A 15,897-nucleotide genomic window follows, 5' to 3' on the forward strand; every position below is an offset into this window, starting at 1 on the left:
ATGTCACGCACAGGTCTGACCCACCTGCGGCAGCTGATGCCGGAAGCAACGTCGCCCCAATAACCTCCCCTCCATCTGCGGGCACCGTGCACTGGGCCTGAAACACATCATGTCCTGGACTCTAATCACCTCCAGAGCTACATTTACAAGTCTGCGGCTACTTATGTCTTCTCCAGTCACCTCCAGAGCTGCAGTCAGACAGCATTAAGACATAATGTGACTGCAGCTCTGGAGGTGACTGGAGGATAAGACCTGATGTAACAGGAGAATAGTGACTGCAGCTCTGGAGGTGACTGGAGGATAAGACCTGATGTAACAGCAGAATAGTGACCGCAGCCCTGGAGGTGACTGTAGTATTAGACGAGGATCACTTTTTAATGGAGATGCTGTTTCTTGCATTGATCCCTGTCTTTCCATTAGTGGCAGAAGACTTTACTGGATGATGATGATGATGATGATGATGATTCTCGTTCGTTTTCTCTCCAGTTGTAGGGAGAAGTCTGACCGTCACATCAGATGCGGTTGAGTTGACGTCGGTCATCCTCCCCGATGTGCCCATCACATCGCTATATTTCCAGAGGATGACATCATTTAATAGGTGCCGTGATGTCACACATATGACCTCACACATATGACCTCACACACATGACCTCACACACATGACCTCACACGGCCCCAGTGGCCGCTCTCGCTGATGTTGTGCCTCTACTTTCAGATCTGCCTTCCGGGAAGCCTTGTCTCTCATCCTGAACGTCGCCTCGTGGAAAGTGACATTGCTCCCTGACAGTCCAGACAGCGTCACAATGTGTCAGCGCGTGGAGTTCTTCGTCATAGGTAATATCTGACAACTCCTGACAACCCAAAATGTGTTATCCTGATAAATCCGAAAAACTCCTCAGACTCTTCGAAGTTCTGCTCAGCTTTTGCTCCAATATCCCTGCTCCATGTGCTCGTCCCCAATGGGTTTGTTTCTTCTTTGGCTTCTATGTCTTTCCCTTCGGAGGAATGTGGTCGCAGCTGTAACTCGGCTCCTCACTTCAGTTCTTTCTTCACCTTCCCAATCGTATCAGATCGACTATAACAAGCAGTTTCCTGATCCCTTTTGTTCCCGTGGGATCGTCCTCCTTCATCTCCCACATCATCCAGTCTTTACCATTAGGGAAAAGTCCACGCCGCGCTCCCATTAATCTTTGTAAAAGTTTAGGGCATGAAAACCTTCACCTCTCAGTAGATTATTGTTATCAGTAACTCATAATAAACTCTAGCACCTAATTTATTCATTACAATTCTTCTGCATCTGAAAAATGACCTCCCTAATGGTCTCGATGAAAAACATAATAGGCGAGAGTTGTGCGCACTCTGCATATCGATCCAGATCAAATTACGACCCTCTCCACAAAATAAAAATGTCGTCCACGAAGAAGACTCATATCCTCAGACCTTGTGACGAAGAATGAGAAAATACAAGTTTATCTTCAAATGCTGAGATAAGTGTTTGTGACACGTGGGGCGGCTGGTGACCCCATCGCTGTGCCCTGCAGTCATCAAACTCGATTGGAAAATAATTTTTGGCAAGAATCATCTCCAGAAACCTTATTGTGTGGTCACAATTATTTCCTGCCTTCATGTAGAAGGCGTCAATGTGTAAAGAACAAAACTGTGATCTTTCCAATGCAAAAGATTTTGCTGTACCTTTTAAACATCCAGGCGACCCCCCGATTATATTCGGCATATCTGAACCACATGCTGCAATAGGGTGAAACATAGAATTTATACCTGAGAAGATCAGTCCTCCTGTGTGATCTTTATATCTTTATGCTTTATTGGTAATGATATGACCCAGTGCATGTGGATCCATACTATGACAAAATCACTAGTAATGTAATAGAGGGGAGAGGCGCTTAATGGCATCAGTGGTATGAAGCCAGAATATTTTCCTCCAGCACACTACGTGTTGTGATGGTTAAGTTAAAGTTTCATACGTGGGCTGGCTTTTTGTGGACATCTATAGAGTTGGTGGGATGGTGTCCACCTTATCTCCACTTGCACCGCTGTGTACTGACAGGACCTGTGTGAGGTCACAGTCATGTGGTCAGTCACATGACGGAGTCACATGGGCTCTAGAGGCAGTGTTTGGTCAGCAAGACTGGAGAGTGGAATCTCCAGTGGGTTTTTGTGTCCTGAGGAAACACTGAACCTGTGTGGCTCCAGAGCGGGATGTTACCCACATAAGTATGGACTGTGTTGCAGCGTTGTTTTTTGTTGTTGTTGTTTTTCCTGTTTTAGCCTGAAGGGCTGTGTTTATTTTCCCTTCTTGCTGGTTTATGCCACATAATAATAAACCAATCGAAGATTTAAAGAGACGGTGTTCCTATTTTTGTACCTCTGTATACCTGAGTTGGACTACCACTATATATACTGTGTCTACATACTAGTGAGGGGCTCGTGAAGGGTTGGCGGTGGTCCTTGCTTCGCTGTTGATGGATGGGGCAGTGAGTGTATCATCAGTGAGACTCGGCCTCCCGCTCTCAAGGTGGGGCCACTCTCGGTCTGCGGACTTTTAGTAGCCACTTTCTCTTTTCTCGTCACTTGTCCGGCAGACATATCCAGCTGTCTAATGCGACTTCTGTCCAGTACGTGGCTGGAAATCTCGGGGGGCGCTGACTCTCATGGATGATTTCTCCGCTGCTTTACTCTCATTAATGTCATGAAAAATATTATTTTCAAATTCCTACAAAATCAGTCAAAATCAACAATGAAATTGAACTCCAGATTATTAGGAGAAAAATCCTCAAGCCTTATTAATGAAGCTTTTTTTTTTTTCCAGAATCAGTTAAAGGGAATCGGTTATCAGCCCTTTGCGCTGTAATCTCAGCATGATGTGGGGGCAGATAGCCTGATTCTAGTAATGTGTTACTTAATGGGCTGCTTGCTACAGTTTTATCAGCAAGAGATTACTGGCAGCCTTCTGGCTATGCACAGTACACACATGAAGCTACCGATCAGTGGTGTGGGCAGGGTCATATGGAGTAAGCTGCCAATCAGTGCTGGGACTGTCAAGAAGATATGAATTATTTTCCATTGTTCGGGGGATAAAGCCAGAGCTGGTCTACTACTCCTCCCATCATTGGTTTCTGTAGGACCAAATCCTTCTGGCACCCCCCTCCCTTCCAGCAAATGGTCAGTTTGGAAAGCTTAGTTTTTATTGCCTGCTAGAACTAGAAGAGCTGAATGTATTTTCCCTACAAGGATCCCTTTGTCTTATAAGCAAAATACTCAGTCAAATTCATAGTAACATAGTAACATAGTAACATAGTTAGTAAGGCCGAAAAAAGACATTTGTCCATCCAGTTCAGCCTATATTCCATCATAATAAATCCCCAGATCTACGTCCTTCTACAGAACCTAATTGTATGATACAATATTGTTCTGCTCCAGGAAGACATCCAGGCCTCTCTTGAACCCCTCGACTGAGTTCGCCATCACCACCTCCTCAGGCAAGCAATTCCAGATTCTCACTGCCCTAACAGTAAAGAATCCTCTTCTATGTTGGTGGAAAAACCTTCTCTCCTCCAGACGCAAAGAATGCCCCCTTGTGCCCGTCACCTTCCTTGGTATAAACAGATCCTCAGCGAGATATTTGTATTGTCCCCTTATATACTTATACATGGTTATTAGATCGCCCCTCAGTCGTCTTTTTTCTAGACTAAATAATCCTAATTTCGCTAATCTATCTGGGTATTGTAGTTCTCCCATCCCCTTTATTAATTTTGTTGCCCTCCTTTGTACTCTCTCTAGTTCCATTATATCCTTCCTGAGCACCGGTGCCCAAAACTGGACACAGTACTCCATGTGCGGTCTAACTAGGGATTTGTACAGAGGCAGTATAATGCTCTCATCATGTGTATCCAGACCTCTTTTAATGCACCCCATGATCCTGTTTGCCTTGGCAGCTGCTGCCTGGCACTGGCTGCTCCAGGTAAGTTTATCATTAACTAGGATCCCCAAGTCCTTCTCCCTGTCAGATTTACCCAGTGGTTTCCCGTTCAGTGTGTAATGGTGATATTGATTCCTTCTTCCCATGTGTATAACCTTACATTTATCATTGTTAAACCTCATCTGCCACCTTTCAGCCCAAGTTTCCAACTTATCCAGATCCATCTGTAGCAGAATACTATCTTCTCTTGTATTAACTGCTTTACATAGTTTTGTATCATCTGCAAATATCGATATTTTACTGTGTAAACCTTCTACCAGATCATTAATGAATATGTTGAAGAGAACAGGTCCCAATACTGACCCCTGCGGTACCCCACTGGTCACAGCGACCCAGTTAGAGACTATACCATTTATAACCACCCTCTGCTTTCTATCACTAAGCCAGTTACTAACCCATTTACACACATTTTCCCCCAGACCAAGCATTCTCATTTTGTGTACCAACCTCTTGTGCGGCACGGTATCAAACGCTTTGGAAAAATCGAGATATACCACGTCCAATGACTCACCGTGGTCCAGCCTATAGCTTACCTCTTCATAAAAACTGATTAGATTGGTTTGACAGGAGCGATTTCTCATAAACCCATGCTGATATGGAGTTAAACAGTTATTCTGATTGAGATAATCCAGAATAACATCCCTCAGAAACCCTTCAAATATTTTACCAACAATAGAGGTTAGACTTACTGGCCTATAATTTCCAGGGTCACTTTTAGAGCCCTTTTTGAATATTGGCACCACATTTGCTATGCGCCAATCCTGCGGAACAGACCCTGTCGCTATAGAGTCCCTAAAAATAAGAAATAATGGTTTATCTATTACATTACTTAGTTCTCTTAGTACTCGTGGGTGTATGCCATCCGGACCCGGAGATTTATCTATTTTAATCTTATTTAGCCGGTTTCGCACCTCTTCTTGGGTTAGATTGGTGACCCTTAATATAGGGTTTTCATTGTTTCTTGGGATTTCACCTAGCATTTCATTTTCCACCGTGAATACCGTGGAGAAGAAGGTGTTTAATATGTTAGCTTTTTCCTCGTCATCTACAACCATTCTTTCCTCACTATTTTTTAAGGGGCCTACATTTTCAGTTTTTATTCTTTTACTATTGATATAGTTGAAGAACAGTTTGGGATTAGTTTTACTCTCCTTAGCAATGTGCTTCTCTGTTTCCTTTTTGGCAGCTTTAATTAGTTTTTTAGATAAAGTATTTTTCTCCCTATAGTTTTTTAGAGCTTCAATGCTGCCATCCTGCTTTAGTAGTGCAAATGCTTTCTTTTTACTGTTAATTGCCTGTCTTACTTCTTTGTTTAGCCACATTGGGTTTTTCCTATTTCTAGTCCTTTTATTCCCACAAGGTATAAACCGCTTACACTGCCTATTTAGGATGTTCTTAAACATTTCCCATTTATTATCTGTATTCTCATTTCTGAGGATATTGTCCCAGTCTACCAGATTAAGGGCATCTCTAAGCTGTTCAAACTTTGCCTTCCTAAAGTTCAATGTTTTTGTGACTCCCTGACAAGTCCCCCTAGTGAAAGACAGGTGAAACTGCACAATATTGTGGTCGCTATTTCCTAAATGCCCGACCACCTGCAGATTTGTTATTCTGTCAGGTCTATTAGATAGTATTAGGTCTAAAAGTGCTGCTCCTCTGGTTGGATTCTGCACCAATTGTGAAAGATAATTTTTCTTGGTTATTAGCAGAAACCTGTTGCCTTTATGGGTTTCACAGGTTTCTGTTTCCCAGTTAATATCCGGGTAGTTAAAGTCCCCCATAACCAGGACCTCATTATGGGTTGCAGCTTCATCTATCTGCTTTAGAAGTAGACTTTCCATGCTTACTATGATACCCATATTGGCCAGCAGGTTAGGGGGCACAAGAGAGCTGAAAGTTCCTGACAAAAAGTGAAGTTTTTCGTGGCAGGGCGGGGTTATACACAGCTCAGCAGTCAGAGTACTGCTAGATCTGCAGCAGAAAAAAATTGTATTTTACAAAAACTATGAGAAGCAGCCTAGTAAGTGTCACATGGCTGGAATCAGGGTCTCTGCGCTTATGTCATACTACTCTCAGAAGGGGCAGAAACATATATTTCCTTTAACTGATATTCATGTTTGGTGTTTGACTGTCAGCGCACACGATTTATACACCCCTAATACAAGAGTCACAGGAGACTTCTGTCCAACCCTTTCCTCCATACTGCGGCCGCACTAGCTGTGCCCTGTGACTGCAGCCCAGCACCATGTTATAATTTCCCTCACTCAGCTGTAATGTCTGTGATCTGAGCGGAGCCATCATGTCATGGCTGCGCTCAGATCCCAGTGATGCCAGTGAGACGTGAGCACACACCGCTGGATGGAAAGTGAGCCAGCAGTTCACTGTCAGCAGTGGCTCCCTCTGGTGTTTAAAAGTGGAAAATATCAAAACTTTTCAAATCGTTTTATATATTTTGTACCATTAAAATATTAAACATTAATACTTTGATGTCTCATTCCCTTTAACTCTTTGTATGTGAGCGGCACTGAATCAGCAGACTGCTCTCCTGACATCCTCTGTGCTGCTGGGGGATCCTGCTCCTCACACTATGTAACGCTCAGTGCTCTCCTGACATCCTCTGTGCTGCTGGGGGATCCTGCTCCTCACACTATGTAACGCTCAGTGTTCTCCTGACATCCTCTGTGCTGCTGGGGGATCCTGCTCCTCCGTCTGTGACCTCCCTATAAGATCAGCGCACTGCTCTCCTGACATCCTCTGTGCTGCTGGGGGATCCTGCTCCTCAGTCTGTGACCTCCCTATAAGATCAGCGCACTGCTCTCCTGACATCCTCTGTGCTGCTGGTGTCCCTTGTTGTTCTCGCCGCCGCCCTCGCTGGCTGTCGCGTGTCTCTCTGGGAGGTGGTCTCATCAGTCACAGCTTTACAATGATCTCCTGAATACGGGGATTAGTCGCGGTGAGCACAGGGCGGTGCCGGCTCTTACCGGCATCATCTGCACATAAAGATAATCCGGCGCTCGTCACCACGGCCGTGACTCTGACTCGGGGGGAAGGGAGGAATATTCCGACACCTGGAGTCTGATCTCAGAGATCCAACAATGATCTGCAGATAATTCATGGTGAAACGTGCGGTCCGTGGGGGAGGGGCACTCTGGTGACATCATCACATGACCTCATCACATGACCACTCAGCGGTGCGCAAAACTGGTGCCGCTTTTCAAAGTGATTTCCGCTAGAATTCTGTCTGGGATTGGCTGGGATGACGATTGCGGTAAGATAACTGGGACGTGAACCCTGTAAGTATAAAGATGGTGGCGGCGGCGGGACCTCTGCACGGACAATGACCCGACGTGCGGCCCACCAGGCGACTTCTGGAGCAGACTCTTCTCCTGTGCTTACAACCATCGTGAGACGCTCTCCTCCCTCAGATCGAGGGTTTTCTGGCCGGGACGGTGAGCAGTCCCATGTGATGGCCCTGACCCTCCAGGGTTCTGCTGCTCTTGAGTCGCCCCGCGGGCAAGGGGTACTCGGTACCGGGTTCTGCGGTTCACAGGGGGATGTCATGGTGGCTGTGACCCGGTCCTGGGACGTCCGTGTAAAAGGGAAAGGTCTTTAAAAGGATAAAGTTTATGTCCGTGACGCCACCTGTAGTATTCAGTCAGGGTGACTGGCGCTGCTTAGGGGTCCGCTGGGGTGATGTTATGGCAGCTAGATGGTATACCTTCCCACAGGTGAAGTATGTCCCCAGGGCTCCCAGTGTGTAGATGGTGAATGGTGAGAGGCGCAGTGAAGAACGAGGACACCAGGGTTACAGTCTCTTTACCTTTACTGAAGGCTTCAGCATCCACAGTCCAGAGCACCAGATCACAGGGCAGGTAGAGTCCGGCCGGTCTGAAGGCAAATCCAGAGTCCCCTTATCCAGGTGGAAATCAGTAGCCTTCCTCTAGCGCCTGGGTGTTGTAGTCCCTTACTGCCTAAGGCTTCACATAAGGGTCTCACAGATATGGTGTTTCGCTCTCTCTGTCCCCCATATAGGATAGGACAATACCCGTATGACTGGTGACTTGAGGCTGTTTATAGGGTCTCTTAGATAACCCGGCTCTGTAGGTGTCACCGTGCCTCCTGGGTGTAGGTGCGGACAGGTAACCTGCAATTAGCTGTCCTGCCAGTCTCTGAATTAAGGCATAGAGGTCCTTACTCCCTCGGTGTTCCTGCTACCGGGATTCTGCGCCTCAGAAGGAAGCAGCCTGCTCGGGGCTAGTCCCCTTCTGGTATCCTCTCCTTTATTGTGACTCCCTTCACGCTCGCTGCAATACAATTCTGCCTTTCAATGTCTCTTTCTGGGAGCTGCAGCTCTGAGGGCATGAACAGCTCCGTTGTCCCTCTGTCCTCCTCAGACTCGTCTGGAAATAACAGAACTCCTGTCTGGAGCTCTGCCAGGATTTAACTAACTTTCCCTACAGACTATCAGCAAAATATATATATATATATCAAACAGAAAAGGAAGGCAGCACTCCAATTGTTGAGAAGGTGAAAAATCTGTGAAGTTTATTTCAGACGCACATCTCTGTACGACGTTTCGGCTCACACTGAGCCTTTCTCACGCGGTGGGTGGTAACAAACTGTGTCCTTATATACATACGGCCCACAATCATTGACATATTAAATAGCCATACACGTGTTTACAGTAATTATGATAAGATTACATCCTACTTCTAACCACGCTCCATGTGTGTCTCTTTGGTGTATAAGGTGCATTGTGCTCTAATAGACGTCTCTTACGTCCACATTCCTGCTGATGTTGCCACCTTGGACATGGAGGACTGTATAACCGCTGAACTCCGCGTTCCCTACAACCTACTGCGCATGACAAAACGTCACATACCCGCGTGTTAGTGAGCCAGCCAGTGAGAATCCAGAAGCCACTGCCTTCTGCTGGCGCCTGCGCATAGACACTATGTCCGCCCCACACCTCCATCTTAGTTGTGGCAGCGCCGTACTGTGCACTGATAAAGATGCCTCTGTCACTCAATATTCCTCCATACATCTAAGTTACATTATCTTTTGATTATTTAGATACCGATTGGGCTAATTTCTGCAATCCACTTCCAGCTGGCCGGACGACACCTTGTTCAGGCTTCTCCCGCTGCCAGTGGGCCTCTACATTGACCCATGACCTATTCAGACCACATAATCTCCGTAGCAGGACCCATATAAGTGCGCTAATGTTATACCCAGTATCTGGCAAAAGAAGACACTTAGTTCAAATACTAATAACGAAATCTTCTATAAACTGGAATAAATGCTGATTTCATATTTATTTATATCATTATAAGGACAATCTCAACTGGCCAGCAGACAACACCAGGCTGAATTTGAAAAAAATATTGAAAAAAATTATTTTCTTTCCATAAGAAAGATGTATAAATTGGTAATCAGGGTATATGAACAAATATGTCCTCCTCTGTGAACTCCAATCCGTCAAACGGCAGGACAAGGACCTTTTCGCTGGGAGTGGAGATATATCTAAAACATACAAACATAACACTTATTAAAATAGGAGCAGTAGGACAGTCTTCATCCTGCATGTTCCATATTAGTACCTGGAGTAAATATACATCGAATTCAAGAAGACAAAAAAACACATCCCCTTAGGGTTGGACCATATGTGGATGAATTTTAAACTCTACATTTAGGCCTTTCGGCTTTAATGTGTCCAACTCATAAATCCAACGGAGTTCCAGTTTTTTCAAGAGACACATTCTGTCCCCCCCTCTCCTTTGGGCAGGAACTCTGTCTATTATTCTGAATTTTAGATCTTTTTCCGTATGCTTTAAATCTAAGAAATGTTTCGAGACTGGTAGGTCTTGTCTTTTCTTCCTTATTGAGTGGCGATGATTATTCATGCGAGTTTTGAACTCACACGTTGTTTCCCCAATATACCACAATTTGCAGGGACATTCCAGTAAGTATATAACATAATCAGAATTACATGTTAAATATTCCCGAATCGTGTATTGTTTATTCGTAACTGGATGATCAAAACTAGATCCCGTTATCATGTGTTTGCAGTTTACACATGATAGGCATGGGAAACAACCATGTTGTTTAGTACCTGTTATTGTGGTTTGGCCAGCATTTTTTAGGGGGCAGATATCTGATTTTACCACCTGATCTCCAAGATTTTTACTTCTCCGGTATGAAAAGAGTGGAGGTTCCCCAAATTCCTTGATATTTGGAAGGCATTTGCCCAACATACCCCAGTGTTTTCTAATCACCTCTGCTATAGGCCCACTTTCTTCCGTATACGTCATTACACACGGTATTCTATTCAACGTTTTTTTCTCTATATTTTTCTTAAGTAACTCCCTTCTACTCTTTTTGAGAGTCCTGTTCTTCACTCTATTTAACAATTCCTTCGGGTATCCTCTCTCTAAAAAATTTTTGGCCAGATTATCCACAACTCCCTCTATCTAATTTTCCTCTTTCACTATTCTACGCACCCTCAACATTTGGCTGAGGGTTATTGACCTCACCATACTGCGAGGATGTTGGCTGTCAAACGTTAGAAGGTTATTTTTGTCCATTTTTTTTACAAATAGGGTTGTTGTGAGTTCTCCATTCTCCTGTCTTACCAAGACATCTAGGAACTGTATGCTGAACCTTGAAGAAATTAACGTGAATTTGATAGTTTTATCTATCGTATTTAAGTACTCGTGGAAAGTCTCAAGTTCTTTTTCTGTTCCCGTCCATAGGAGGAAGATGTCGTCTATGTATCGCCACCACACCAGCACATGCTGGAAGTGGTGGGACACATAGAAGAGATCTTCCTCCAGGACGCTCATTACAAGATTTGCATAAGCGGGGGCCATACTGGCCCCCATTGCTGTACCGCGTTGTTGTGAGTAAAACATATCGCCAAAAAGGAAATAACTCCGCCCCAAAATAATTTCTAATAATTTTAGTACAAATCCTTTACCTTCCATAGACACTTCAATTGTGTTCAACTTTTTTTCTACTGCTTTTAATCCAGACTGGTGTTCAATTGATGTATAGAGTGAGACGACATCATATGATGCCAAAATCACCTCTCCCTCCAATTTTACGTCTTCCAATTTATTTAGAAAGTCTGATGTGTCTTGGATGTAGGACTTGCTATTCTTGGCAATTGGGTAAAGGATTTTGTCTAGGAATGTTCCTATCCTACTAAACACTGAGTCCACCCCTGACACTATGGGTCGTCCAGGGGGAGTCTATCAGTGATTTGTGGATTTTTGGGGTCGTATATAAAACAGGTGTTCTTGGGAATTGTATATACAAATAGTCCATAAGTTCTTGATCTATTACATTCTTTTTTACTGCAAACACATGATAACGGGATCTAGTTTTGATCATCCAGTTACGAATAAACAATACACAATTCGGGAATATTTAAGATGTAATTCTGATTATGTTATATACTTACTGGAATGTCCCTGCAAATGGTGGTATATTGGGGAAACAATGTGTGAGTTCAAAACTCGCATGAATAATCATCGCCACTCAATAAGGAAGAAAAGACAAGACCTACCAGTCTCGAAACATTTCTTAGATTTAAAGCATACGGAAAAAGATCTAAAATTCAGAATAATAGACAGAGTTCCTGCCCAAAGGAGAGGGGGGGACAGAATATGTCTCTTGAAAAAACTGGAACTCCGTTGGATTTATGAGTTGGACACGTTAAAGCCGAAAGGCCTAAATGTAGAGTTTAAAATTCATCCACATATGGTCCAACCCTAAGGGGATGTGTTTCTTTGTCGTCTTGAATTCGATGTATATTTACTCCAGGTACTAATATGGAACATGCAGGATGAAGACTGTCCTACTGCTCCTATTTTAATAAGTGTTATGTTTGTATGTTTTAGATATATCTCCACTCCCAGCGAAAAGGTCCTTGTCCTGCCGTTTGACGGATTGGAGTTCACAGAGGAGGACATATTTGTTCATATACCCTGATTACCAATTTCTACATCTTTCTTATGGAAAGAAAATAATTTTTTTCAATATTTTTTTCAAATTCAGCCTGGTGTTGTCTGCTGGCCAGTTGAGATTGTCCTTATAATGATATAAATAAATATGAAATCAGCATTTATTCCAGTTTATAGAAGATTTCGTTATTAGTATTTGAAGTAAGTCTCTTCTTTTGCCAGATACTGGGTATAACATTGGCGCACTTATATGGGTCCTGCTACGGAGATTATGTGGTCTGAATAGGTCATGGGTCAATGTAGAGGCCCACTGGCAGCGGGAGAAGCCTGAACAAGGTGTCGTCCGGCCAGCTGGAAGTGGATTGCAGAAATTAGCCCAATCGGTATCTAAATAATCAAAAGATAATGTAACTTAGATGTATGGAGGAATATTGAGTGACAGAGGCATCTTTATCAGTGCACAGTACGGCGCTGCCACAACTAAGATGGTGGTGTGGGGCGGACATAGTGTCTATGCGCAGGCGCCAGCAGAAGGCAGTGGCTTCTGGATTCTCACTGGCTGGCTCACTAACACGCGGGTATGTGACGTTTGGTCATGCGCAGTAAGTTGTAGGGAACGCGGAGTTCAGCGGTTATACAGTCCTCCATGTCCAAGGCGGCAACATCAGCGGGAATGTGGACGTAAGAGACGTCTATTAGAGCACAATGCACCTTATACACCAAAGAGACACACATGGAGCGTGGTTAGAAGTAGGATGTAATCTTATCATAATTACTGTAAACACATGTATGGCTATTTAATATGTAAATGACTGTGGGCCGTATGTATATAAGGACACAATTTGTTACCACCCACCGCGTGAGAAAGGCTCAGTGTGAGCCGAAACGTCGTACAGAGATGTGCGTCTGAAATAAACTTCACAGTTTTATCACCTTCTCAACAATTGGAGTGCTGCCTTCCTTTTCTGTGGACATGTGGACCGTCTTACCAAGGAGGCTTGTCACCCATCGGTGAGCATTGTGCTGTTCTCATTTTCTTTTATATATATATATATATATATATATATATATATATATATATATATATATAGGAGTGACCTAATAAATAGGAGCAGAAGCTCCCCCTGTGGTCTGGAGTGTGAAATGTGTTGCATGTTTGTGATACCTGGATGCAGTTATCCTTCTTTGCCTCCAAACGTAGCATCACTCTCCCCGAGAGGAAAGCAATACCACTGCGACGACCAGGACCCTGGGGCGCCACACTCTCAGGCGGAGCACCTCATATAACATGTTTTCTGTATGTATCTCCCCAGGGTTCAATGACACAGAAGCCCTGTCCTCCATTCAGGCCGTGGGATTGCTGGGGCCTCCATGCTGGACTCCTTCAGGTACAGGACGCTGCTGCTTCTGTCAGTGATGCTGTGTAATAGTGAGGCGGGACAGGATGATGAGGGTGATGATGAGGGTGATGATGAGTGCCCGAAGTCTGTGAGTGCACAGAACTAGTGGGGATATGACCTGTGGCTTCTGAGACGGAAGAACTGCCGCAGATGTTAGCCTTTATGGTCCATAATGAGACCTCACAATTCATGGTCCGCGCCTGGACTTGTATAACGACATGGGGGAGGGGCTGATCCACTTCTCTCACAGATCTCGCTCTTCTGGGGCTGACACCATCTTTATTCTATTTAGGGTCGATAGACTCCAGCGCTGACAGTGAGAAGAGGATGATGAAGACCTCCTTGCTGATGGTTTCCCTGTTCCTCCTCCTGTGCTGATTCCCTGACCAACCCCTATTAGCTCCTCTCACTACAGTCTCCTGCGATCAAGATTGATGCTCCAGATCTAGCAGCGACCACTGCTCTCTATTCTCCTTCCTGCTCTCTTCTGTAATCATCCCTTTGCTCTGCCCTTTGCTCTCTTTTCTGCTCTCTTCTGTGGTCTTTCCTGTGCTTTGCTCTCTGTTCTCTGTTCTCTCTCCTGCTCTCTTCTGTTGTCATTCCTCTGCTCTTTGCTTTGTCCTTTACCCTCTGTTCTCTCCTGTGGTCATTCCTCTGCCCTTTGTTCTATTTCCTGCGGTCTTCTGTGGTCATTCCTCTGCCCTTTGCTCTCTTTTCTCTCTCCTGCTGTCTTCTGTGGTTATTCCTCTGCCCTTTGTTCTATTTCCTGCTGTCTTATGTGGTCATTCCTCTACCCTTTGCTCTCTTTTCTCTCTTCTGTTGTCTTATGTGGTCATTCCTCTGCCCTTTGCTCTCTTTTCTCTCTCCTGTTGTCATTCCTCTGCCCTTTGCTCTCTTTTCTGCTCTCTTCTGTGGTCTTTCCTGTGCTTTGCTCTCTGTTCTCTGTTCTCTCTCCTGCTCTCTTCTGTTGTCATTCCTCTGCTCTTTGCTTTGTCCTTTACCCTCTGTTCTCTCTCCTGCGGTCATTCCTCTGCCCTTTGTTCTATTTCCTGCTGTCTTCTGTGGTCATTCCTCTGCCCTTTGCTCTCTTTTCTCTCTCCTGTTGTCTTCTGTGGTCATTCCTCTGCCCTTTGCTCTCTTTTCTCTCTCCTGCTGTCTTCTGTGGTCATTCCTCTGCCCTTTGCTCTCTTTTCTCTCTCCTGCTGTCTTCTGTGGTCATTCCTCTGCCCTTTGCTCTTTTTTCTCCCTCCTGTTGTCTTCTGTGGTCATTCCTCTGCCCTTTGTTCTATTTCCTGCTGTCTTCTGTGGTCATTCCTCTGCCCTTTGTTCTATTTCCTGCTGTCTTCTGTGGTCATTCCTCTGCCCTTTGTTCTATTTCCTGCTGTCTTCTGTGGTCATTCCTCTGCCCTTTGCTCTCTTTTCTCCCTCCTGCGGTCTTCTGTGGTCATTCCTCTGCCCTTTGCTCTCTTTTCTCTCTTCTGTTGTCTTCTGTGGTCATTCCTCTGCCCTTTGCTCTCTTTTCTCTCTCCTGTTGTCTTCTGTGGTCATTCCTCTGCCCTTTGCTCTCTTTTCTCCCTCCTGCGGTTTTCTGTGGTCATTCCTCTGCCCTTTGCTCTTATTTCTCTCTTCTGTTGTCTTCTGTGGTCATTCCTCTGCCCTTTGCTCTCTTTTCTCTCTTCTGTTGTCTTCTGTGGTCATTCCTCTGCCCTTTGCTCTCTTTTCTCTCTCCTGTTGTCATTCCTCTGCCCTTTGCTCTCTTTTCTGCTCTCTTCTGTGGTCATTCCTCTGCTCTTTGCTTTGTCCTTTACCCTCTGTTCTCTCCTGTGGTTATTCCTCTGCCCTTTGTTCTATTTCCTGCTGTCTTCTGTGGTCATTCCTCTGCCCTTTTCTCTCTTTTCTCCCTCCTGCTGTCTTCTGTGGTCATTCCTCTGCCCTTTGCTTTTTTCTCTCTTCTGTTGTCTTCTGTGGTCATTCCTCTGCCCTTTGCTCTCTTTTCTCTCTCCTGTTGTCATTCCTCTGCCCTTTGCTCTCTTTTCTGCTCTCTTCTGTGGTCTTTCCTGTGCTTTGCTCTCTGTTCTCTGTTCTCTCTCCTGCTCTCTTCTGTTGTCATTCCTCTGCTCTTTGCTTTGTCCTTTACCCTCTGTTCTCTCTCCTGCGGTCATTCCTCTGCCCTTTGTTCTATTTCCTGCTCTTTTCTGTGGTCATTCCTCTGCCCTTTGTTCTATTTCCTGCTGTCTTCTGTGGTCATTCCTCTGCCCTTTGTTCTATTTCCTGCTGTCTTCTGTGGTCATTCCTCTGCCCTTTGCTCTCTTTTCTCCCTCCTGCTGTCTTCTGTGGTCATTCCTCTGCCCTTTGTTCTATTTCCTGCTGTCTTCTGTGGTCATTCCTCTGCCCTTTGCTCTCTTTTCTCCCTCCTGCTGTCTTCTGTGGTCATTCCTCTGCCCTTTGCTCTCTTTTCTCTCTCCTGTTGTCTTCTGTGGTCATTCCTCTGCCCTTTGCTCTTTTTTTCTCCCTCCTGCTGTCTTCTGTGGTCATT

At 44.8% G+C, this 15,897-nt stretch overlaps 1 protein-coding gene across 1 annotated transcript in view; it reads left to right on the forward strand.

The window, feature by feature from the left end:
• LOC138646058 (uncharacterized) overlaps positions 1-14,667 on the forward strand; it is a 33,106-nt gene extending 18,439 nt beyond the window's left edge. Inside the window, exons 6-9 of the mRNA XM_069735528.1 lie at positions 487-598; positions 716-834; positions 13,275-13,349; positions 13,654-14,667. Coding sequence (XP_069591629.1) covers positions 487-598; positions 716-834; positions 13,275-13,349; positions 13,654-13,739 — 392 coding nt within the window. The 3' untranslated portion in view covers positions 13,740-14,667. The remainder of the gene's footprint in view (positions 1-486; positions 599-715; positions 835-13,274; positions 13,350-13,653) is intronic.
• Positions 14,668-15,897: the final 1,230 nt, after the last annotated feature.

Source organism: Ranitomeya imitator, chromosome 7, assembly GCF_032444005.1.
Source record: "Ranitomeya imitator isolate aRanImi1 chromosome 7, aRanImi1.pri, whole genome shotgun sequence".
In the NCBI taxonomy this organism is placed as follows: Eukaryota; Metazoa; Chordata; class Amphibia; order Anura; family Dendrobatidae; genus Ranitomeya; species Ranitomeya imitator.